The following is a 23,993-nucleotide window of genomic DNA, read 5'->3' on the forward strand; positions in this document are numbered from 1 at the left end:
ACAGAGAGCTGGAGTGCTACTTTCTGCCCATGGCACTTCCTATCATGCCAGCTGTCAAGGGAGAGACGTCCTCGTCTCTCCAGCAGGCCAGAGAGGGTCTGGAGCAGGAGGCACTTGACTGATAACTGGCACACCAGTGCACTTGCTAGAGACCTGATGTTTTCAAAGGGAAAGTACACTTAAATTAGGGGCAGATACTATTAGGGATGCAGTTCTTAATTTCATGCAGTCACGTTTTCATTCTCTAGCATCATTTTTCTATCTGAAAAAGCCACTCTTGGGAATAAAAATTTTTTTGAGAAATTGACTTTTTAAAATGTAGACTAAGTTTGTCATTAAGTAGAAAAGGCAAGTATGTCATTTTGTGACCTTTTCAGCGAGCATGCGATACACATTCTCTTCACTCACTGAGCATCTGCTTTCTAAGCCAGGCCACAGAGCAAAGTGATTTTCCGCCCCCAAGGGAGGCAGGTAGATGTGTGAACTGATAATAAAACTTTAATGTGAGAAGTGCTTAATAACGTACGTGTAGAGTACTGTGCCGTAGCATGGGATGATGTGTTGGTCTGCCTCTGCGTACTGGGGAAGGAAGAAGAAGCACAGACGTGTTACCTTTTATTCTCTGCATGCTGTTTCTTTTATTCCTCACAGTAGCCTTCTGAATAAGGTGAATGGTATGATCACCATTATACAAATAAGCAAACAAGGCCTAGAGACCTGAAACAGCTTTTTCTACCAGCATCACACACAGGATCCAAACGTAGTCCGGTATTTATCTCTTAAACTGGTGGTGTGTGTTGCAGTGCAGGAGGCTGCAACGGTAAAAGTTTACCAAATGTAAAACATAGTTCTAAGAAGAATTTAAAAAGTGAATCAGGTGTGTCCCTGCCCTTAAGGGGTTTTTAGTCTAGCAGTGCTGGTAGAATGTCATAAGGGCTCTGATTGAGGTCCTGGAGAAAGCTTGGAACTTCATAGGGTCCAGAGTGCCTTCCTCCTCGGAAAACTTAGGGTAAGATGGCATTTGAGCTGGTTCTTGAAAAATGAGTAGGGTTTAGACAATTAAAAATGTTAAATAATCAAAATGTAAAGCTAGGAACAAACCAGAAAGGTAGTTGTTGTTTATTACACATTTGCTAAGTGCCATACCTTGTACTTTCCTCATTGTAAACCATTCAGCTTAACCGTAGTATAGACCCTGTGTCAGACAGTTAGTGGAAATAAGGAAAGATAAGTTCATTAGACATGTTGGACTTAGGTAGGTACTAGGTTGTGACAGGTTAAGGTAGAGTTTGAACTTTATTCTGTAGACAGTAGAAAATACTGAAATTTTTAAAGGAAAGTACAGGACTAGAGTTACGACTAAATTAGAAATTAAATGTGTGTATACACACACACATACACATGTGTATGTATATGTCTATATATATTCATGTTGTAATACAGCGACAGAGACATACTAGATGTTAAATGTAATCCTTCTATCTTTTCTCTTCCGTCTCTGGTGCAGTCATATGTAGGACAGATTAGAAAGATGGGGTGTAGTTGGATGGTTACTACAGTGGTCCAGGTAGGAAGTAATGAAGGTCTTATTTAAGGCAATGGTAGTGGAAATGAAGAGGAGGATACTGGTGACAGTTGGAATTAACAGGATTTAGGGGAGGATGTTGTAGGGAGTGAAAAAATTAAAACATTTTCAGGCACTTTTCCATCTCAGAGGAGTACATACTCCAAATGTGAGCTCTTTTTCATATATTTTTTAATATAAAAGTAACAAAAACACATGATACTGTTAAAACATTATAGAAGGGCAGAAGACTGGATATCGGGGGAGGTGAAATATGACATCATACAAAGAGAAACCAGGCAGGGGGAATACAGAGGTTAAAACTTTGATAGCCTAGAGGATCAGGCTACACAGTGACTTCCTTCCAAAGGGTCTAGTATGAAAAGGGGAGGGCAAAAGGATTACTTTACAGTGGAGAAACTTGGCAAACTACCTCAGCCAGGTGACCAAAGTTAACATCAGCAATCATCAGTCATGTTGATAGTATGTACCCTTTTGATGAAAATCATACTCTATCTCTGTCGTCTCCTCCCGAACACCCGTATTCTAGTCAGTCGCAGGGAAGAAAAATCAGACAAATCCCAGCTGAGGCACATTCTACAGTATACCTGACCAGTACTCCTCAAGACTTTTGTCCAGGTCATCAAAAGCAAGGAAAGTCTGAGACACTATCACAGCCAAGAGGAGCCTGAGGAGACACGACAACCAAGTGTAATGTGGTGTCCTGGATGGGATCCTGGGACAGAAAACGGAGGTAGAACCTAAGGAGGAAAAAATCCAAACTGGGGAGGAGGTTTCATAAAGAATGCAGGATAAGAAATAAACTGCCAGGTTAAGGCTTCTGCAGTCCCCGTAGTGGCTGAATAAGGAGAGTGGTTGGAGCTCTTCTACGCCTGTGTTTTACCCTTCAGTGAGGCCTGCCTACTTCATCTGTTGGTCTGAGCTCAGGTCTGGATGTGGTTCCTGGAGCCCATGCCACACACAGGGTGAGGGAGATCACAGAAACCTGGCAGCGTTCCTTCCTCTTGCATTTACAGCAGAGGATATTGTTTTTTTCCCGGAAGCCAGACAATTATATTGATTATGCTATATACACACACAGCCAGGAAGTCTCCATATTTAAGAGTCAGAAGAATACCTAACTCACTTTGTGAAGGTAGGCGTGCACTATGGAAGCTTCCTAGAGGCTACAGCATTTGAGTTGAGTTTTAGAAATAAGTAGCTGTTAGCTAAGTGGACAAAAAGTCACTGAGTATTGGAGAAAGAGCTCTTAAGGTATGCTAAATAAATATGTGCAGAGGCCTGATGTATAAGGAGTACTAGCCTAAGGAATCAGAGACTTGCAGCTGAGGTTGTCTGCTTTACTCATTTTCATGGTTTTGGTCTCATCTCAGAAAAAGTGTTTTAGTACTTGGGGTACTTTAATATTGTAAAACGAAGATAAAAGCGGTAGCTGATTTGATTTTTTTTTAATTTATTTATTTATTTTATTTTTGGCTGTGTTGGGTCTTCATTTCTGTGTGAGGGCTTTCTCTAGTTGTGGCATGCGGGGGCCACTCTTCATCGCGGTGCACGGGCCTCTCACTATCGTGGCCTCTCTTGTTGCGGAGCACAGGCTCCAGACGCGCAGGCTCAGCAGTTGTGGCTCACGGGCCCAGTTGCTCCGCGGCATGTGGGATCTTCCCAGACCAGGGCTCGAACCTGTGTCCCCTGCATTAGCAGGCAGATTCTCAACCACTGCGCCACCAGGGAAGCCCCAACGGTAGATGATTTGCATCAAGGGAAGGAGGGCTAGTTCTCCACATCTTCCTATTTCCTTTTCATTTTATTGATTCTTTAGCAAGTCTTTCAGCCTTGTCTGCGTATTTGTTTCTATACCTTCCAGTTTTGAGGAAAAGATGTCTTACGTTCTTAAAGCTACGTCCTCTTGAGAACTTTCTTTAATTTCTTTATTACTAAGCTCAGTGCCTGGAATATAGTGAGTACTTAATAAATGTTTTTTGAGTGACTATCTCTTTCCTACCCTCCTAGCCTTCACTGAGAGATTTTTCAAATAAATGCTCTGTATTCCTTGCTTCCTTTTTCCCTTATTACTCACTCTTAATATTTCTGGTGTTTGAGTCTCTATTGATTACAGTAGGAATTATTAGAGACGGAGTCAACAAGACTGGGAGACGAGCAATGTAAAAATCTAAGGAGAAGAAGGAAGGCAAGATTACTCTTGATAAGTGCATTGGTTTTCTAGCGCAGCTTAACAAATTATCAGAAAGTTGTTTCAGGACTTAAAACAATAAAAGTCTGTTTCTCTCACAGTTCTGGAGGCCAGAAGTCTGAAATCCAGGGATAGGCAGGGCCATGCTCCCTCTGAAGGCTCCAGGGAAAATCCTTCCTGCTGCTTCCAGCTTCTGGTGGCTCTAGATGTTCCTTGGCTGTGGTAGCATAACTCCAGTCTCTGCCTCTTGTCTTCATATGGCCTTCTCTCCTGCATATCCATCTGTCATTGGAATTAGGCCCAACCTGAATCCAGGCTGATCTCATCTCAAAATCCTTAATTATATCTGCAAAGATCCTTTTTTCAAATAAAGTCACATTCACAGGTTCCGGAGGTTGGGACTTGGACATATCTCTTTGGGAGCCATTCTAACTCACTACAGTAAGCCACCAGATCAGTATCTAGTTGCAGTAATTGAGAGGATTGCTATCGTACATGTGAGGGGGGTGATGTTTGGAAAACCAGCAGCATGAAAACAACTCTGAAGTCATTTTATTTAAAAGAAAATCATAGATTGTGACTATTTTCTTCAGTTAATTTTAGAAAATATATATCTAAAAATTTGAACTCAAGGTCAGATGAGTTTGGTTGGAGATTTTGCTCCTCAGCTGTATTCATCCTGAAGAATCCTCTAACATTTTTATTGAAACTTCTGAATTTGCAAAATTCAAAATTTTTGCATTTGAGCCTTACGATATTCCTTTGAAGTAGGAATGCCATGTTTTCTTTTTTCTATTTTACAGATGTGGAAATGGAGCTTAGTTTCTATAACTAATTTGTCTGAGGTCACAAGTTATGAAATAATACAGGTGGACTTGAATACTGGTGTTACAACTGTAAAGCTTGTATTCTTTCTAATGTCTATGCTGAGTTTATTAATTTTCTGTTTAAAAAGAGCAGCAGACTTTACTATTTTTTCATGTTTCACGGGTTTTTCGATTTGGAATGTTAGCACAAAGGATACAGTTTTCTGTGTTTGCAAAATAAGCTACTAACATTTAAACCAATTCGCCATATCTCTGTATGATCTGTATTTGAGGTCTGTCCGTTCTTTGGTATGATTTTAAAACATATAACTCTTCAGTGGATTACTTTCAGTTATGAGGATAGGTTATTCATTCGTGGTTTGTTACATTTTGTTTTTTGAGAACCCAGTGTAGTAGATGACAGTATGCAGCCATGATTTCAGGATGACAGTTGGACAAAACTTCGGTAGTTAGGAATTGGTCTTTTATATTTTTGCTTTTTCCACATCTTTTAAATTAAAGCTATTTGTCTTAACGATTTTAAAAGTGGAGCCATCATCAGTTTTTTTAAATTATCTTGAAGTTGGTGGAAATCGGTTTAGGACTAGGAAAATAAACTTCAGTAGAATACCTAGCACTTATGCCAGTGTTCTCGTGGAGAAGGACCCGTTGCCTAAAAAAAAATCACTGGGAGGTTTATTAGATTCTTGGGCCTAACCAAAGACTTAACTGAATCAGAATCTGTGGGGTGGGATTTTACAAATCTGCGTTTTTAATGAGTGTTACTTGTAATCGTGTGGCATTGATGTGGTAGTCAGATAGTCAGTTCTCACCACAACACTGAGTCCTGCTGAGGACAGTGTGTTGGACCCTGAGTAAAGGAAGAAGGTAAGGTGACTTCATGGTAGGAACTCTAACAGTGGCATTATTAGGTGCAGTAATTTGTATTCATTAAAGAGTGGTCAAGTACCTAAAGCAGTCTTGAGAAAGAAGGACAGAGCTGGAGGCACCACACTCTACCTGATTTCAAACTATATTAGAAAGCTATTGTAATCAAAACAGTATGGTATTAGTATAGAAACACACATAGTTCAATGGAACAGAATAGAGAAACCAGAAATAAACCCACACATATATGGTCGATTAATTTATGACAAAGGAGCCAAAAATACACAGTGGGGGAAAGGACAGTCTCTTCATTAAATGATGTTGGGAAGACTGGACAGCCACATGCAAAAGAATGCAACTGGACCTCTATCTTATACCAGACACAACTGATTATGGACTTTAATTATGTCTACCAAATGCCTTCACAGCAACACCCAGATTAGTCTTTGAATAACTGGAGAGGGCCCTAGGCAATGCATCAGAAAGACCATAATGTTATTTTTACTGAAGTATATCATGCAGATAGAAAAAGGCACATGTCCTAAATAAACAGCTCAAAGAATGTTTAGGAACTGGACACAGGTAACTGGCACTGTAGAGGGGCCCTTTTACATTTATTTATTTCATTTGATTCTTACAACAGTTCACCAAAGTGTAGGAGTTTCCCCCATTTTATAGATAGGATTTTGAAGCTCAGAAAGGTCAAGTACTTGCCCCATGTTACAGCTAGTAAGTGACAGAGCTGGGATTCTGACCAGGGTTTTGAGGCATAAATGAAATATTATGGAAATCCAATGTACCATTAGTTCTGCCTGAGGATTGGTAGAATCTTTGGAACAGGAACGCTTTAGTGAAGAAGGCATGGGAATCCCTAAGCTGGAATCTCTAAGCGTGAGTTTAGAGTTACCAAGGAGTGAAGTGTTCCTTGGTAAGAGATACCGGGGAAGAACATGGTGTCATTTCAGAGGACAGGAGAGGGTGTGTTATGCTTAAATCTAGGGTCTCTAGACTGTGGTATGATAATATGATCTATTGGAATAACAGTTTTTCAGCCTAAATGCAAAGAACCTTGTTTACTGTTTTGAAGGGCTTGAATTTTATGTTTTAAGCAGTATTCCATGAGAGGGGGTTAATCATGTGCATTTTAGCAAGAATTTCACAGAGGTTTATACAAGTAGGTTGGAGAAAGGGCAAAGGCTAAAGGCAGAAAGATCATGTCTAGGACCAGAACTAGGGCACTGAGGATTAAGAGGAGGGGAGAGCATGGAATTCACGATGTTTCTGAGAGAATTGATGACATTGCTGAGCCATTAGCTGTAGATGATAAAGGAGGAAGAGGAATTAAGGATGGCTGTGATTTTCTTGTTGATGTGATGCACTGGGAACCAACTCCAGAGGTAAGGAAATACTGAAGGAGATGCTGAGTTTGTTCTGAATTGTTGGGAGGATGGTAGGCAGGAAAATGAAAAGGAATGGATTAGGTTTTAGAAGTTTGAGTTTCAGCCCTGAAGGAATTAAAGTGGACATGTTCAGTAGGCAGTTGGATATAATAAAAGTGAAATTAATTAAGATGGTGGCTGGAGAGATGGATTTGGTAATCACTGACTAATTTACAGGTGTAGGCTGGGGCTATAGAACTGGATTAGTTCTCTGAGCTGAAGAGAAAAGATAACCAAATATGAGATGGTGGTGAAACCTCCAGTATTTAAGGCTTGCATGGAAGAAGAAGAGCAGTTGTCACAGAATTAAGGGACCAAGGAGATGGTTATAGCCTGATAAAGCCAGAAACGATCATTTTCAAGGAGGTTGTAGGCAGATAAACTATATGGAAATATTCTATGGGCATAAACAGATCCTGTTTCTGGATCAAATAAATTGAGGACTGAGAAAAAGACTAGCTAATTCAAGTTGGCAATCTGGAAGAGTGTTGGTGATTGTGAGCCAGAAACCCCAAGTATTTTATCCAAAATTAAAATAGTAGAAGTCAACATATATTGAATAAGATGAGCTACCTGTAAATTTAACCGATCCTGACAAATGATCTACAGATAGGTGATTAAGGAGACTTGGGAAACACCACAGTGGCACTTGGATATGTTCTCTGCATTGAAGGATACTTTGATTACCTGAAGAAAGAATACGGTGTCTTGAAAGTGAAGTCAGTTTTGGTCAGAATAAGTGGTATTGTTATTGCTAGAGCAATCCATACTCTGTTGTGAGGTAAGAAAAGGGTTTCAGGCTCTTGTATCACTTAAATGATTACCAGACTGGGAGATGATTCTTGAGGTCCCTCAGTAATAAAGTTTGTGATTTCTAATTATAATTTTTTTCTATACCATATGGGGAAATTTCGAATGTTAAAAATAGAACTGAAGAAAAGAGAGGAATCTTAAATGCATATTGCTAAGTGAAAGAAGCCAATCTGAAAAAGCTAAAATACTGTATGATTCCAGCTATATGACAATCAGAAAAAGGCAGGACTATGGAGACAGTAAAAAGATTAGTGGGCTAGGAGTGAGGGAGGGACTGATAGGCAGAGCATAGGGGATTTTTAGGGCAGTGAAACTGTTCTGTATGATACCGTAATGGTGGGTACATTATACATTTGTCAAAATCCATGGAATGGACGGCACCGAAAATGAACCCAGATGTAAACTGAGGGCTTTAAGTGATGACGTGTCAGTGTACGTTGTAACCAGTGTTACCGCTGTGGTGCAGGATGTTGATAGGGAAGGAGGCTGTGCTTCCCTGGGGCAGGGAGTATATGAGAACTTGCTGTACTTCCTGCTCAATTTTGCTATGAACCTAAAAGTGCTTTTAAAAATAAAGCCTCTTTTTAAAAAACAGAACTGAAGATTCACATCTCAGTTGTTCACCTATTTTGTACTTTAACACTTAAAAAATAATAATTTTCTGTTACAAATGAACTTATTTACAGAACAGAAACAGACTCAGACTTAGAGAATGAACTTATGGTTACCAAGGGGGAAAGATGGGGGGAAGGGATAGTTAGGGAGTGTGGGATTGGCATGTACGCACTGCTATATTTAAAATGGATAACCAACAAGGACCTGCTGTACAGCACAGGGAACTCTGCTCAATGCTATGTGGCAGCCTGGATGGGAGGGGAGTCTGGGGGAGAGTGGATACATGTATACGTATGGCCCAGTCCCTTTGCTGTGTACCTGAAACTATCACAACATTGTTAATTGGCTCTACTCTAATATAAAATTTTAAAAAACACACAAAGAACTAAAAAAAAAAATTTCTTTTCTTTCTCTCCTAGATCTGAAAGGTTATTCAAGGGTGTTAGAAATCTAATGAGTTTGTGCCTTTCGTAACGTAAAAGAGAAATTGTGGATAAAAGAAAGAGAAGAAAACCAAGGTCAAATGTTTTGAAATTCCAATTTATTTTCAGTTAACTAGAATCTTAAAACATTCAAAAAACTTTGAACAAATAAAATAGTTCCTAAAACACAACCACACACACACACACACACACACACACACACACACCCCAGTAGACCATGTATTTGATTTGTTACTGGGCATTTTGACAATCATTATAGCATTTGACACTAGGGCCAGTCATTCAGCAAAATTATTAAGTGACTTATCTCTGCCTTAAGACAGGCAGCAAGTGACAAGGTATTCGTTGTCCTTCTCTCATTGAGCGGATAATCTAGAAGACATTGAACAGTTTAGTTTGCGTCACTTAAGAAAGACCTTCTGCAGCCCTTCAGTCTCTTTTGTTACTCTTCCTCATAGAACTTTATTTTCTTCTTTCAAATGGCAGTCATTATAATTATTTCAAATTACGGTTCATATAGATTATTTGCGCACTCATTCTGTTAAATTTCTCTCCCTGAGCTAGATTGTGAGGAAGGAAGCATATCAGTTTTCCATGTGCACAGTTAGCATTCGATAAAGACTTTTTGAGTAAGTGAATGAATGAATAAATGATGACTGCCTTTGTGTTTTGTAAGTGCAGGATGCTACCAAGTAAGCAGATTTGGTCTAGTGTGAGGTTACGGGCCTGAAAATGAGTAGGAAGTGGTGTGGTATGCAATATTCAGTTCTCCTCAGAGGGCAAGTAGGATGTATATAGAAAATTTGCCTTTAATTTGGGAATTTGGAAGTTATTCAAGACCTCAGTAATAGAGTGAAGGAATGCAATTCAGATTAGAGTCGACCCTGAAATGGATCAGCCAGAAGATAGAGTGAGCAGCTTTTCCCAGAAAAGTAGATGCTGAACACTTACTTGTTTGTTTGTTTGTAGGAGACTAAGATAAAATAAACTATAAAAAGAGGAAAGTACTATGTTTTTAAAATATTTTCACTACTACAGAAAAAACAGAAGTGCATGAACACTTCACTGCATGAGTCCTGTGGTATAGAGGCTGCTGGGAGGACCTGGTTGGTCGTCTCCGGGAGTTGCTGCCACTCTCATCTTTCAGATTGAAATGCTGAATGAATGCAAAAGGATGAAAAGGGTGTTTTGGATTGGTCAACACCTTTCCCCAAATCATCAGTCCTCTAATTCCCCAAGAAATGAGAGCACTGAAAAATCATGGCAGATTGTTCTCAGAGCACCAGAAACCCTAGCTGCCTCTTTTCCAAGTACTCTTATGAAGTATTTCTTAATTTCTGTGAATTTTGTCCCTTAAATTTTTTTTCTTTTAACTTTCAGGTGTTGGTAAATCATGCTTATTGCTACAGTTTACAGACAAGAGGTTTCAGCCAGTACATGACCTTACTATTGGTAAGTTTTATAAAGAGATGAGAAGCATTTAGAAGTTTTGGGTAGCGGAAATGGAATGTGCTAGAGGGCTCATTCCATCAGTGATGAGTCAGAAATCAATGAAACTAGATTTGTTGCTGTACAGAGTTTAGTCTCCATCACTTTTAAAAAATATAAGTATGTATAGTAAAAATAATATTCCCCAACTCTGTAAAAGTGGTTGGAATGCAGCAAGACATTAATACTTGATTTTGATTGTATTTAATGATAAAACAGTTGATTGAGAGACAGTATATCATAGGGAGGGGTTAAGAGCAGAGACTCTGGACCAGTTTGTCAGAGTTCATATCAGGGCTCTGCTGCTGACTAGCTGGGCAAGCCACTTTCCCACTCCATGCCTCAGTTTCTTTATCTGTAAAATGAGAAAAGTAGTGGTAACCATCTCACAAAATTATTCTGAACAGAAAATGAGTTAATAAATATGATGCATTGAAACAGTGCCTGGCAACATGGTAAGTGCTTTAGGCTTACCTATAATTATTAATTGAGAAAAACTACCATCAAGCATTTTTTAGTTTCCTCAATTGTGAAGAATAAATGAGACAGTTACTGGTAAGGAATGGTCAACAAATATTAGCTGTTATTACTATTAGCGACACTAGTTTTTATTATTAGTGATATTATTCATTAATATGCAAAAGTATAAAATTAAGTGAAAAACTAAAAACTTTAAGCATACTGTTTCAGGGTTCTTATCTGTTTTAAAAAAATTAAATTTATACCCTGAAAGCTAAAGAATCTAGATTATTCTTCTATGGCTGTAGCCCAGTAACAGAGATTAGTCAACCATGAAGAAACAAGGTAACTGGAAATCTAGTTAAACTTTACAATTGATAGCTTAATGTATCTTTTCAGCCAGTGACTGCTTATGTTCTATAGATATGATTAACTCACTATTCATAACAAGTTGATTCTCATGTCCTGTGTATTTTTAAAATACCAAATCGAAGACAGAGTTTATGAATCAAATTATTAGATCAGTTAATAGTATTCAACCAGCCACATGTACTTTGTAGATACATTAAAATCTCTCCTTACTGGCTACTATCAATAAGAACATGCAGATTCCATTTTCATTTTGATAGTTTTAATTATATCCAATAATGGTGGGTAAAACAGGTACTGCTCTTTCATGCCGATCCTCATGATGCAGCTTACCTTTGGTGAGCTCATCTTTCTGTAGGATCTGCTCTTTGCTCCGTAGGTCTGAACCTTGAGGCCATCTCTTAGGCATGATTCGGTCCCGAGACAACTAGCCAGTTGTTTTTCATATAGGGTACTAGACAAAAGTGTCTTCCTTTTCTTTGAAGCTTTCGTGTAAATTTCTAGTTGTTAGGGCACACCTGGTTGGGCGCATGGGCCTGAGCCTCACTGCTGTTAGAAATCGGCTTAGGCTCTACCTGTGGGAGCCTTTGTAAGGGGGAGTACACCAGAGGGAGTTTTTAGAAAACTGTAACCCATGTAACTGTACCAGCTGGCTTCCCTCTGGGTTCGCTGATGCGGGGCACTGGGAGTTAGGAGGTTAAAAGCAAAGAGAAGCTAAGGGCCTTCTCCCCTCTCTGCTGGGATTAACTGTGTGCCCTCCGTGGCTTCAGCCACAGCCCCTGCCTGACAGGCTCACTGGTGGTCTGGCTCCTGGGCTCTGGGAACCCTGGTGTCTCTCTTTGCGCCCTGGCCTAGGGACAGCAGCAGCTTCCAGCTGTTCCTAATCTCTGGGTTGCTTTACCCTCTGCTCCTTGGGCTTCTCAGCCCTGCCTTTAATGTAACCAGTTCCCTACTTTAAATCCCCTCTGTTTTAAATACCTACGTATGGTTTCTGTTTTTCTGGTTGGACCCTGACTTCTATACCTTGTGACACCCATCACAAGAATTTATTTTTCTGACCTAAAAACAATTTAGAAGGTAATTAGCACATGTTTTTTAAAGGAATGTTGGAATGATTGCTAAAATAGGCATAAGGCAGTATCTTGATTCTGCTGCGTACTTGCCTTTGCTTGATGAATAGAGGAAGGTATAATATAAAATAATAATAACAATGGACCCATACCAAATACTTACTGTGTGCCAGGCACTTACTTTGTATGTAGTAACTTTTTTTTTTATTGAAGTATAGTTAATTTACGGTGTTATGTTAGTTTCAAGTGTACAGCAAAGTTATTCAGTTATACATACATACATATATATGTTCCTTTTCAGATTCTTTTCCATTATAGGTTATTACAAGATACTGAGTATGGTTCCATGTGGTATATAGTCGGTCCTCGTTGTTTACCTATTTTATATACAGTAGTGTGTTTACGTTAATCCCAAACTCCTAATTTATGTGCCTCCCCCCGCCCACTCGCCGCTATCCCCTTTGGTAACCAGAAGTTTGTTTTCTATGTCCGTGAGTCTGTTTCTATTTAAATAAGTTCATTGGTATCATTTTTTAGATTCCACGTATGTAATAACTCTTCTAATCTTGGAAAAAAATTTATGAGATGGATATCATTAATACCATTTACAAATAAGAGAAACTAAAACACAGAAGAGATTTAATAACTTAGCTTGCTCAGGGTCACACAATTAGTAGGTATCGATTAGTGAATGCTCAGTAAATGGATACTGTGCAAGGATGCAAGTACTTACTCTACAAGGATGGTAATGATCTAGAGGTAACTTAGAAAGTGTGTATTTACCTTCAGAGTATTTTGTCCTGGAAGGTTGAAAGTGACTAACATATGTGGAAAAAATAAGCATCACTCCCTGACTGTGTCAGGTAAATGGGGCCTGGCCTTTGGTTCCACAGATAATTTCTCTGGCAGCCAAATAGGCTGTTAATTGAAAATGTATCTGGGAAGAGAGCCTCAAGGGCATAGGGGATGATGGTTTATCCCATTAAAAAAAGAAAAAGATAAGGAAAACTTTCTAAATGAGATTCTCAAGCATATATATACTTATGGGAAAAGTTTAATAAAATTTTTTACAGTCCAGAAGAGAAGTGTGAGGTTTGGGGTTCTTGTTTGTTTCTGAGAGTTCAGGACGCTTCAGGTTTCAGCATTTTCTTTTGCCACATAGAATACAAAGGTAAAACCTGCATTGAACCCAGTTATGAGAAGGTAAATGGGAAAGAGGTAATGTTTTTGAGGCTGAAATTGAATTCTTTGTTTCTGTTTCACTTGATAGGAAAACAGAAATCATAGTTTTTCAGTAATCAACAGTGGTTGTCATTTTTCTTTGGAGATATATAGCATTCTTTATCTTCTTATCATCATTCTTTATCTCATTCCTGGATAATATAGTAGCCTTTTAACTAGTTTCTTGGCCTCTTGTTTTTTTATTCTCTATCCTGACCCTATTAATAAGTGAATTTAAAATAGCAATCTTATTATATTTACCTGCTTTAGAACCAATCCTGATTTTCATGTAACATGTCTTTAAAATTGGGTATGTTTTCAGGGGCAAAATCTTTGTTTAAGGACTTTTTAAGCTTCAGTAATCTCTTGTGTATTTACTTTGAATAAAGTGATAAATATACCAAAACTCAATTACGGCTTAAGTTAAGGAAAGGGAATATATGGAGTTTTATATAGAACCCACAGGAGGGTGGGGACGTGGACTTGGGAACGGGCAGGAATGAAGCATCTTAAGAGGCCAGGAAGCAGAGACCATAACAGCAGATGATGGAATGGTTGCCAGTCAATTTTAGTATCTTTATCCCTCTGCCCAGGATGTCATTTCCAGAGAAGGAGCATCTGCTTGCCCTTACTTGCCCACCCTTGGTATCAGTCAAGGGTCTGTTTCTAATTTGCAGTTGTTTTTCACCAAATTTGACATTATGCATTGGATTTAAGAAATCTTGAATCCCGTTGAGCCATGCAGATGTTTTTGGATTGTGGTTAAAAACCCATCCATGACAGTGGAAGGAAAAATAGGATTTCTCTCTGTGGCTATAAACAATAGATTCATGAAAAGGCCTCCATTTTGTCAACTATCTTGCTGATGTGTAGAATTTTCTACTTTAGAACATTCCTTTTAAATACTGGATATTTCAAAGAACATTTGTCCCATACTTAGTCACTAGTTTCTTTCCTCAGCTACTCGTTTTCGTGTCACTAATGGTAAGCTGGTGGATGGTTGTTTTGGGTGCCCCCCACCCTGTGGCACACAGTATGTATGAATAAATGCATGTAGATAGGTAAATATGTAAACACTGTTATGGTTTTATATGACATAGTTTTATAGTTTTGCATTTTTCATTCTAGTACATCATGACTCCTAGGTCCCTTTTCTTTGGCTTTCCCGTATTTCTGAGTCTAAGAAACATACCGTTAGTTTCTTTGTATTGACTATGCCCCTAGGATGGAATAAGTAGTAAAATATAGAGTAGAAACTCCATCAAGTTACATATCCTGGAAGGCTAAGTTACCTTTGTACTCACTCTCCTAATCACAGTTGGGGGAATTATAGGAGATGCTGAAATGGAATTCTGGCACTGGGCAGTATGCCCTTTCTTGGGCAACTAACTAAAAGCTGTTTTTCTGCCAGGATGGCATCTGGTTTCTGGGGACCATGTGTGTCTTCCCTTCACCCTGACTCTGATGTAAATACTGATAGAACACACGCCAAGCAGTAATGATGTGGTATAATGTGAGTGATAGACTTCTTGCAGAGTCGCCTTCACAGTTGTTTGCTGTTCTGAAATTACCCGCTCTTTTTCTCCTCCTATTTTGATGATTAAATGAGTACTTTCAAAAGAGCTGATATACGCAGGGAAAAAAGCCAGAGTAGTAAACTGATAAGTGTAAAGTTTGTATTCCCTTTGACCTGCAATCCTATTTCCTGTAATTTGCCAGAAATCATAATCATAAGTTGAAAAATTCATTTCAGCATCAACTACTTAGTGAAAATTTGAGAACAACCAAAATTTGTAGCAATAGAGTAACCAACTTAATAAAATGCGTGTATATATAGAGATAACACACACACACAGGAATATTATGCAGCCATCAAAAACAATAGTATCATTTTATATATTTTTTGATTTGTAAAGATACTTTGTGGTACGGAAGAATGTTGATGACACAGTGACTGAAAAGCAAATTGCAGAACAGCATTTATGTGTTCCCATTTATATAAAATTGTATACTTCTGTGTGTATTTTATTCATGGAGCAATGTCTGAAGATATGTTTAAACAATGGTCATCTCTAGTGGGTGGATTTGGAGATTTCTTTCCTAGTTGATAACCCATGCTGGGAACCAAGACGACGATGTTGAAATTCATCTTTCCGTTTCAGTGAATTTTATACCACACTAATAGTTTTTAAGAAATTTTAATATTTGTGATTAATAATCGTGGTTCTTGCATCTCATTTCTAGATTTTTTAAATATTACAGAGCCTGCAAAACATGAAGACCACAGTTGGTTTCTTGACTACACTAGACTCAGATATCTTAGTGTTTTAATTATATCCTTAGCCTCTGCCTTAGCTTATACATTTTCTGAGGATAGGAGCTGTATTTGTTAATCTGTATATCACTTGGCATAACATGTGCTAGAAATAGACAGCCTTTTTAAAAAACTCCTTAAATGTGAAATATATTCCCACTAGTTTGTATAACAAAACATTTTCTGTTCTATTCAGGTGTAGAGTTCGGTGCTCGAATGATAACCATTGATGGGAAACAGATAAAACTTCAGATTTGGGATACAGTAAGTACAGCAAAAATACACTGGATGACCTCAATAAAGTTGTTTTATAAAATTACATTATACCTTTGTTCTGTTTTAATGTTATTTTATGCCTGTTATGGTTTGTTAGGCACCAACACCCCTGCAGCCATGATGGAAAATGTGGTACCAGAAAAGATTCATTTTTATTATGCAGTGTTTTCAAACAGTGGTACCCGAGGTGTCAGGTTTTGGTGAACATATTTGAGCGAATGCTCAGTCTATGGGATCTAAACAGAAATGCTCTAGAAACTATGTTTTTAAGAAAAACAAGCAGTATGTCTAACATACACATAAGAAGTAAAATACGTGAATGTCAATACGATAGTCACTTGATCTGACAGTTTATTCATTTATTTTAAAAGTATGATTTAGTTCCAACCACTTGAAGGTACCTTGCTCCAGTTCCTGATTCTGTCATTTATATTCATTGAGTGCCTATTGCATATCTTGTTATGTAGTGTTTTAATGGCAGTTTCTCATCTGAACCACAGAAAATGATTTGAGTGACTGTTTTCTTTGTTTTCCTATATTATGCATAAAAGAGAAGTTACTTTATTATATACAATGGATGCTTTAAGGTAGAGGTTCCCAAACTTTTTGGTCTCAGAATCCCTTTATACTTTAAAAAATTAGCGAAGACCTCAAAGAGCCTTTGCTTATGTGGCTTATAGCTATCAGTATTTACCATATTAGAAATTAAAACTGAGAAACTTATTAAATAGTTAATGATTAATTCATTGTAGAATAACCATAATAAACTCATTGTATGTTAGGATAAACAATGCAATTTTTATGGAAATTAACTGTTTTTCCAAAACAAAAAAACTATATTTTTTCCAGTGTGAAGAGTGCCATTCTGTTACCTTTTGAAAAATCTCTTTACTGTCTGCTTCGTAGAAGACAGCTGGATTCTCATATCTGCCCCTGTATTGAGTCTTATGTGTGGTTTTGTTGAAGTATATGAAGAAAATATAACCTCACACAAATAGGTAGTTGGGAAGTGGAGGGTCTCATGGACCCTTAAGGACTCAGGGACACCCCAGGGTCGGGGATCACATTTTGAGTACCACTACCTTAGGGCAGTTAGGACTTAATTCTTCACAGAACCCCAGTTGAGAAAAACCAAAAGGTCTCCTACAAAGAGCATCTCTCTAAACTAGTAAATGAAATATAAAATATGGGGAATTTTATCATCATATACCCCGGTCTTTTTTTTTTTTTTTTTTCCCTAATCATGCAGTCTTAGTGTCTCACCTGTCACCTTTAATAGCCATTATTGAAGGAAGGCACCTTGAAGAATATTCAGTCTCACAGACTGGACTCGCAAGAAGACCAAGCAAGTTTCTGACAGCTGGTCCTTCCCACGCATCACACAATCATCCTGGAAATGGAAAACCCCAAATCTCTATCTTGCTCTGTCCCAGAGTTATACATTGGACTCTGTGTTTTTATGCTTTCTTATTTCCTCTTTTTGCAGTAAAGATTTATGCTCTTACCATTTCTTAGTGTTTTCCCCTCCCAGCCAGTAGCATCTCATAACTTTCTGGATTTATATTCTTTGAGGCGACATGACTTCAAAACTGCATTTCCATGCAAGACAAAAGTAAAATATGCACAGTTCCTTCTTTCCTAAAGATTTAAATTTAATGATCTCTAACCAAAAGGAAGTATTTTCTACTTCCGTATTAAAAGTTTCACTTCTTTTTCAGAAGTGATTGTTTTAACATAAACCAACTTGCTTCCTTAGCTAATAAACTTGTGCAACACACATCCTGCAGTGTAGTGTGAACCAAACTACTTGCTATTCTTTAATGAATATGTTTTTCATACCTTGTACTTTGCATAAATACCTGCTTTGCTTGAAGTACTTTTTCCCCCTTTTCTGTTTAAGACTAGCTCAGATATCAATACTTGTGGAGCCTTTCTGACACCCATGGGATAGCTGGTTGTCCCCATAAGATTTTATGCATATTTCTGTTATAGCTCTTACCCCGTTGTTATCAGAGTTTTTTTGTTCCCATATTTACCCTCCTCAGAATAAGCATCATGAGGGAAAGAACCATCTGTGTCTTATTCAACTTTGTGCCTTGTTTGTATTCTTAGTTTATACTGGTTGATGCAATGTTTGGTAAATTTTACTGAATGAATGAATGAAGTATCTATCTCATTCTGTCTAAGCAACTTTAGGATCATTGGAAGTGCTGAAAAGATACCATCTACTAAAGTACATGGTTTCAAAAGGAAAGATTAATATAGTAATAAAAATTGTGTGATATTTTAGGCACAAACCACCTCATTGTAGTTCATTTTGTTTATTCAGTTGTTCTTCTGTCCTTAAGGTATTCTCTTAAATAATCCCTCCCCTCTTTTCAAAACTTGAACAAATCATTCATTCCCCAGTTGTTTTCTAGATTAACTAGTCATGCCTTCTTTTGATAAGTGCCTTTTTTTCCCCTTAGCTTATGAGTTAATTGTTTTACCTGCAGTGATCTTTCAAAAGAAATCTATAATAATTACTTATGCTGGACAGTATGAAAGGGAAATAGAACAAAAACAACCCTCTTGTTCACACTTCCTCTGAAGGGCAGGGGGTGGTCTTCTTTCTCCTTTGTCTAACACGGAGAGACTGGTGTCTTTGAAGACATCGTGACCCCGCCAAAAAGAATTCCAGGGCTTCCAAATGGAGGGTGCTAGGAACCATGGTCTGTTGCAGATTTTAAGGACTGTTCAAAAAACTCTGTTAACTTATGAAAGTTTCTTGAGTCTCTGCCCTACAGGTTTTCCTCTTATTATTGGTTTTCTTCTTTCATAGCTAACTTCCGAAACTGTTTAATAGATGTTATCTGACACACATTAAGGTTGCTCCCACACTTAGTTTATATCTGGTGAAACACAGTTTCCCATGTCGTTAATGTTTTGTAGTGGGTCTATACATTTGTATAGCAAGCTGTGTTTTTAGTAGCAAGGGTCATGGTTGTTCCTGGCCCAGGATATTTACAAAACCATCCCAGAGTCCTTCAGGGAAAAATTTGCCAAATGTTATGGTTTGTTTCATCAGCCTTAAGAAACTGAATTTTTGTTCCCAGTGACTGAGTCTCAGTATCTTAGGATGTTTGTCATCCATTTATATGGATGTATATATGATTATGTATATCTGTTTCCATTCACAATAAAAATAAATATAAGGGGCTTTCCTTGCAAAATTTCCACATCCAGCATCTTTGCTTTCTTTCAAAAATAGTAAGTACAGCTGCCAACAGATACTCCTTGAAGGCCTTGCCAGAAGCAGTGATAATAGTTATCAGTGTATCCTTTAAAGCACTTTCCGCTGCCCCTGTTGTAACCTTTTTTCTTTTACGGGAAGTCAAATGTTTGTTATTCCTGGTATCTGTCAAGGTAAGTCAAAGGAGAAACATGCCTTGTACCCAGTTCCATTCTCACTCTCAGACCCTCATCCAGTCTTTACCCACCTTTTTCTGTTCTTGCTTGTCTTTTGCTTTTTGTTATTTTTTCAGTTGCCCTCCCAGCATATCCAAATTTTATTCTCGCCCCAGAATTTGTAGTATGGATGTTTTAAGTCCATGTGTCTGTTCAGCTTCCCTGAAAATATTCTTACATTAGACTGACAAATATTTTTCCCATCAAATAAAAGTTAGTAAAACTATGTAAAAAATCAATGTGAAACCTATATGCTAAAAGTACCTTTTCAGCAAATCACAGGCATTTTTTGGTCCTTTGTAAAATGTGTCAGTTCATATCCAACTTCTTACCCCAAAAATGAGAATTTCTGTTGTCTCAATGGAGCAGTGAGGATGGATGACCAGAATTCAGGGGGGCTAGAGAAGGAGCCTGGAGCCAAGCCTGGGAAGCAGCCCTGCCTCTGCCACTCCTCTTGCTCCCATCCCCCCAGCCCCAGGAGTTGAGAGGCCTTTGGAGGTCCAGCTGTTTCACCTCCTTTGGCAGCTGTTTATCAGCATTTTCTTGAACAACCACAGGGACAGGAAACTGTCTTAGACATGTCATTCTACATTAATGTCTGCCTCCCACCGGTGGTCTCCAGTGTCTCTTATATGGCAGCGTCAGAAGAATCTGAAGTCAGCAACTGCACCCTGAGTCTTTTTTCAAAGGAACTAGTCTTACATTTGGTAAAGCGTTCAGCATCTCTTGTTTCCCAGCTATTCATAACCTTTATTTCTCTTCCCAGAATCTACTTTAGTTTCCGTATGAAACTCCCTTAAAAGACCTAGAATTAAATAGTCCCAGTTGACTTTTTCTCCATCCTTGCTGTGGTCACTGAGGCAGCCTAAAAATTACTGTGATTCTTAACTGAGTCTAATCTTGCTGTCGTCCCAACCAGAAGTCTTGCTCTTGTGTGTAGATTTCAAAATCTTTTTCCTCGATGATAGCAGTTCCTTGATCACAGGTCTAGATTTTTAAGTTGAGTCTGTTTAGTAAAGTACCTGAGATTCCATGCTTGAGCACTGGATAACTTATTTGGCTACTTAGAAATCCTTTTTTCTTTTTGGCTCTTGGCTGTGTTCTGTGTAGCTGGAGTTGTTAGATAAATGACTAACAATGCAAGTAAGAGGTATTACTGTAATATTGATTCTCACAAATCTTAATTTTCTAACTTTATTGGCTGTTTGGGATCAATCAAGATAACATATTTGAGTGTCCACTCTAAATATACGTCAGTGTTCTGAGTTAGGCTATCCCTCAAGGAGAACTAAGGAGGAGAAAAGATAAGCATTTGAGCAGTGTGTTCATTTTATCTAATCAATAGTATTGGAACCAAATGATCACATGAAATTGCTTTTGGATTTGTGAGGAGAAAAGGATAAGTATAGGCTGTGGTAGGCAAGCTTCCTAGCTTTGTGAGAAGATTAGGGGGCTTGAACTGGTCCTCAAAGGGAATAGAAATTGGATAAGTAGATAGAGGAGAAAGATTTTCAGGCAAAGAGTTAAACAGAGGCACAAAAGCAGGAATATTCAGAATATGGGCAGAATACCAGTAGGAAAAAAAATGGCTGTATGAACAAGACTTTTATGGAATAGTAATATAAAATTCTAGAGAAACAAATAGAGATCAGATTCCCAAGAGCTTAGGACTTACATTCAGGGTAGAGATTTTTTTAACAGTAGCTTGATGTGTGTGAAGTTGTGTATTATGGATATAACAGAAGAGGAGGAGGAGTTAAGTTGCCAGACTGGTTACTACAAAAATTGTTTCAACAGAAAGACTTAGGCACATGGAGAAGCCAATTTGGAGGAATCTTTATCTGGCAGTTGGAGGTCAATTTTAAAGGTATTGGGGCAAAGAATCAACTTTATTTAATTTAACAATCCTCACATGGAAAATGGAGGACTACAAGGCTTCTTTTTCACACGTGTTCTGTGGCTCTAATTTTAGTAGTAAGCATCCTCAAAATGAGCATGCCTGTTATCTCCCGAGGCGGACTTTTCTGTACTGCTTTTTTGCATATCTGGTATCTTGCTGATTTTTTTTTTCCCAGAAATCACAGAGCTGTATTGTGAGTTGGCAGCTCATGGTCTACTCTGGCCGTCCCAACCAGGGCTTTCTGGTGCTGTGCACTTAGTTCCTGTCTCATGAAATGCATTTTCCTTTATACCCTTAGCTGCTGTTAAGAGTCCCTTTCTTTTTTTTTTTTTTTAAAAAAAACAAATCCTGGGCACAAATTTTATTTTATTTATTTATTTATTTATTTATTATAAATTTATTTATTTTGTTTTGGCTGCGTTGGGTCTTCGTTGCTGCGTGCGGGCTTTCTATAGTTGCGGCGAGCGGGGGCTACCCTTCGTTGTGGTGCGTGGGCTTCTCATTGCGGTGGCTTCTCGTTGCGGAGCACGGGCTCTAGGCGCACGGGCTTCAGTAGTTGTGGCACGTGGGCTCAGTAGTTGTGGCTCGCGGGCTCTAGAGCACAGGCTCAGCAGTTGTGGCGCACGGGCTTAGTGGCTCCACGGCACGTGGGATCTTCCTGGACCAGGGCTCGAACCCGTGTCCCCTGCATTGGCAGGTGGATTCTTAACCACTGTGCCACCAGGGAAGTCCCAGGAGTCCCTTTCTCATGATACAAAGAATTCTATATCCTGTTCAGTTCCAAGCTTCTAAAATTTCTTGAAGCCAGCATCTTACAGTGGAGAGGATCAAAAACATCTATATGCCCTAAGTTGACATTCTTTTTCATTTAAAACAATATCAGTCGATCACAGTTTGGATCGGTTTATATTAAAGTGCTTCTTAAAAACTAGATTGCTTTAATGTGATCAAGATAACCATTGGGCTAGCTTTCTGCAGTTAGTTGTTTAACAGTTTGTTTATAGCTGGAGAAGCCGTAATAAAACACGTTATCGGGGCTTCCCTGGTGGCGCAGCGGTTGAGAATCTGCTTGCCAATGCAGGGGACACGGGTTCGAGCCCTGGTCTAGGAAGATCCCACATGCCGCGGAGCAACTAGGCCCGTGAGCCACAACTACTGAGCCTGCGCGTCTGGAGCTTGTGCTCCGCAACAAGAGAGGCCGTGACAGTGAGAGGCCCGCGCACCGTGATGAAGAGTGGCCCCCGCTTGCCGCAACTAGAGAAAGCCCTCGCGCAGAAATGAAGACCCAACACAGCCAAAAATAAATTTAAAAAAAACAAAAACAAAAAACACGTTATCGGGCAAGACTTATGTTAAGGCTACCAGCACCACTGACAGAGACTAGGCCAGAGGGGGGGGGTGTTGTCCCGACAAGCCAGGTCTTCAGATTTTGGAAACTGTTCTGAACACTGATCTTCGCTTATTACACAGTGATCCTAGATTTCAAGGTGCACAGTTACCTTCACAGCCCTCACTTGGAATGTTTCATTCTTTATTTGCTGGAGTTTTTGATTTTGTAATGATGGGCGAAATCCATCCAGATTCAGTGGATTCAGTATAAAGTGATGCATTATATACATTATTTCCATATTGCAACATGTTTGTTCTTTGTAAAACAGTTCAGGAGGGATGGAAATGGTATATAGATATGTGCTTTTCCTAAACTTTTTCCCTTTTACTATTTCTTATCTAGACAGGAAACACTGAAGTTTTAGATCTTATAATTCTTCTATGAGATCTATAGCAGTGTACAGTTAACCTTTGAACAATATGGGTTAGGGTTGCCAACTCCCACACAGTCGAAAATCTGGGTCTGATTTATAGTCGGTCCTTCCTATCTGTGGTTCTTCCTATCCACAGTTCTTCCGTGTCCGTGGATTCAACCAGCCTCAGGTTGTGTAGTACTGTATTGTTTGCCATGGAAAAAAAACACCACATGTAAGTAGACCCACACAGTTCAAAATGGTGTTGTTCAAGGGTCAACTGTATTCATTTTCACTCCTCCCACAAAAGGTCCCACCAAGATTGATTTAAGGAACTTTTACCTTTGCTCATTGTTTAGGCTTGGGAGATACAAAAGCCTAAGCTTGGTTTTCATTTTGAACTAATATTTATCTTTTTTTGTATTGTTTACCACATGATCCTTCCTTGGTATATATAATTCCCACTGTTCTAGTCCTTAATTTTCCCATGCTAAGCAGTTAAAGAGGAAATTCCCATAATGCTTGAGTTTTGAACTTGGATTTGAAAGGATTTTTTGGGAAAGATGTATCTCAATAAATTATATAAAAATAACTGTAATTAATTTCATGCTTCCAACTAGTATCATCTAGTGTTTTAACCTCAAACTCTGTGAAACGAGTTGGCCATTTTTACAACCCTTTTATGTGATGGCTTTCTCAGTACCTAATTTATCATAAGACATTATTCTAAGTGCCAGAAATGCTTTCGGGTTACCGAAAGAAGGTCTAATCTTTAGTTTCCACTTGGGAGAAGTTATTTTTACTGAACTTAGTATGTCAGGACTTAGTGATGTCCACTCATTTAGGTGGGATGGAGTAATGACCATTTTGTGCATTTGACTGAGACATTAGAATTCATTCTTTCACTCAGCAGGCTTTCTCTGCATG

The 23,993-nt window shown here is 38.6% G+C and overlaps 1 protein-coding gene across 2 annotated transcripts in view; it reads left to right on the forward strand.

Moving 5' to 3' along the window:
• RAB2A (RAB2A, member RAS oncogene family) overlaps nucleotides 1-23,993 on the forward strand; it is a 75,783-nt gene that overhangs the window by 18,175 nt on the left and 33,615 nt on the right. The window contains exons 2-3 of one of the 2 annotated variants that reach the window (XM_061172285.1): nucleotides 10,161-10,232; nucleotides 15,898-15,965. In XM_061172285.1, the coding sequence (XP_061028268.1) occupies nucleotides 10,161-10,232; nucleotides 15,898-15,965 (140 nt within the window). The remainder of the gene's footprint in view (nucleotides 1-10,160; nucleotides 10,233-15,897; nucleotides 15,966-23,993) is intronic. The other variant, XM_061172284.1, reaches the window with a different exon arrangement.

This window comes from Eubalaena glacialis, chromosome 17 (genome assembly GCF_028564815.1).
Source record: "Eubalaena glacialis isolate mEubGla1 chromosome 17, mEubGla1.1.hap2.+ XY, whole genome shotgun sequence".
NCBI classification, from domain to species: Eukaryota; Metazoa; Chordata; class Mammalia; order Artiodactyla; family Balaenidae; genus Eubalaena; species Eubalaena glacialis.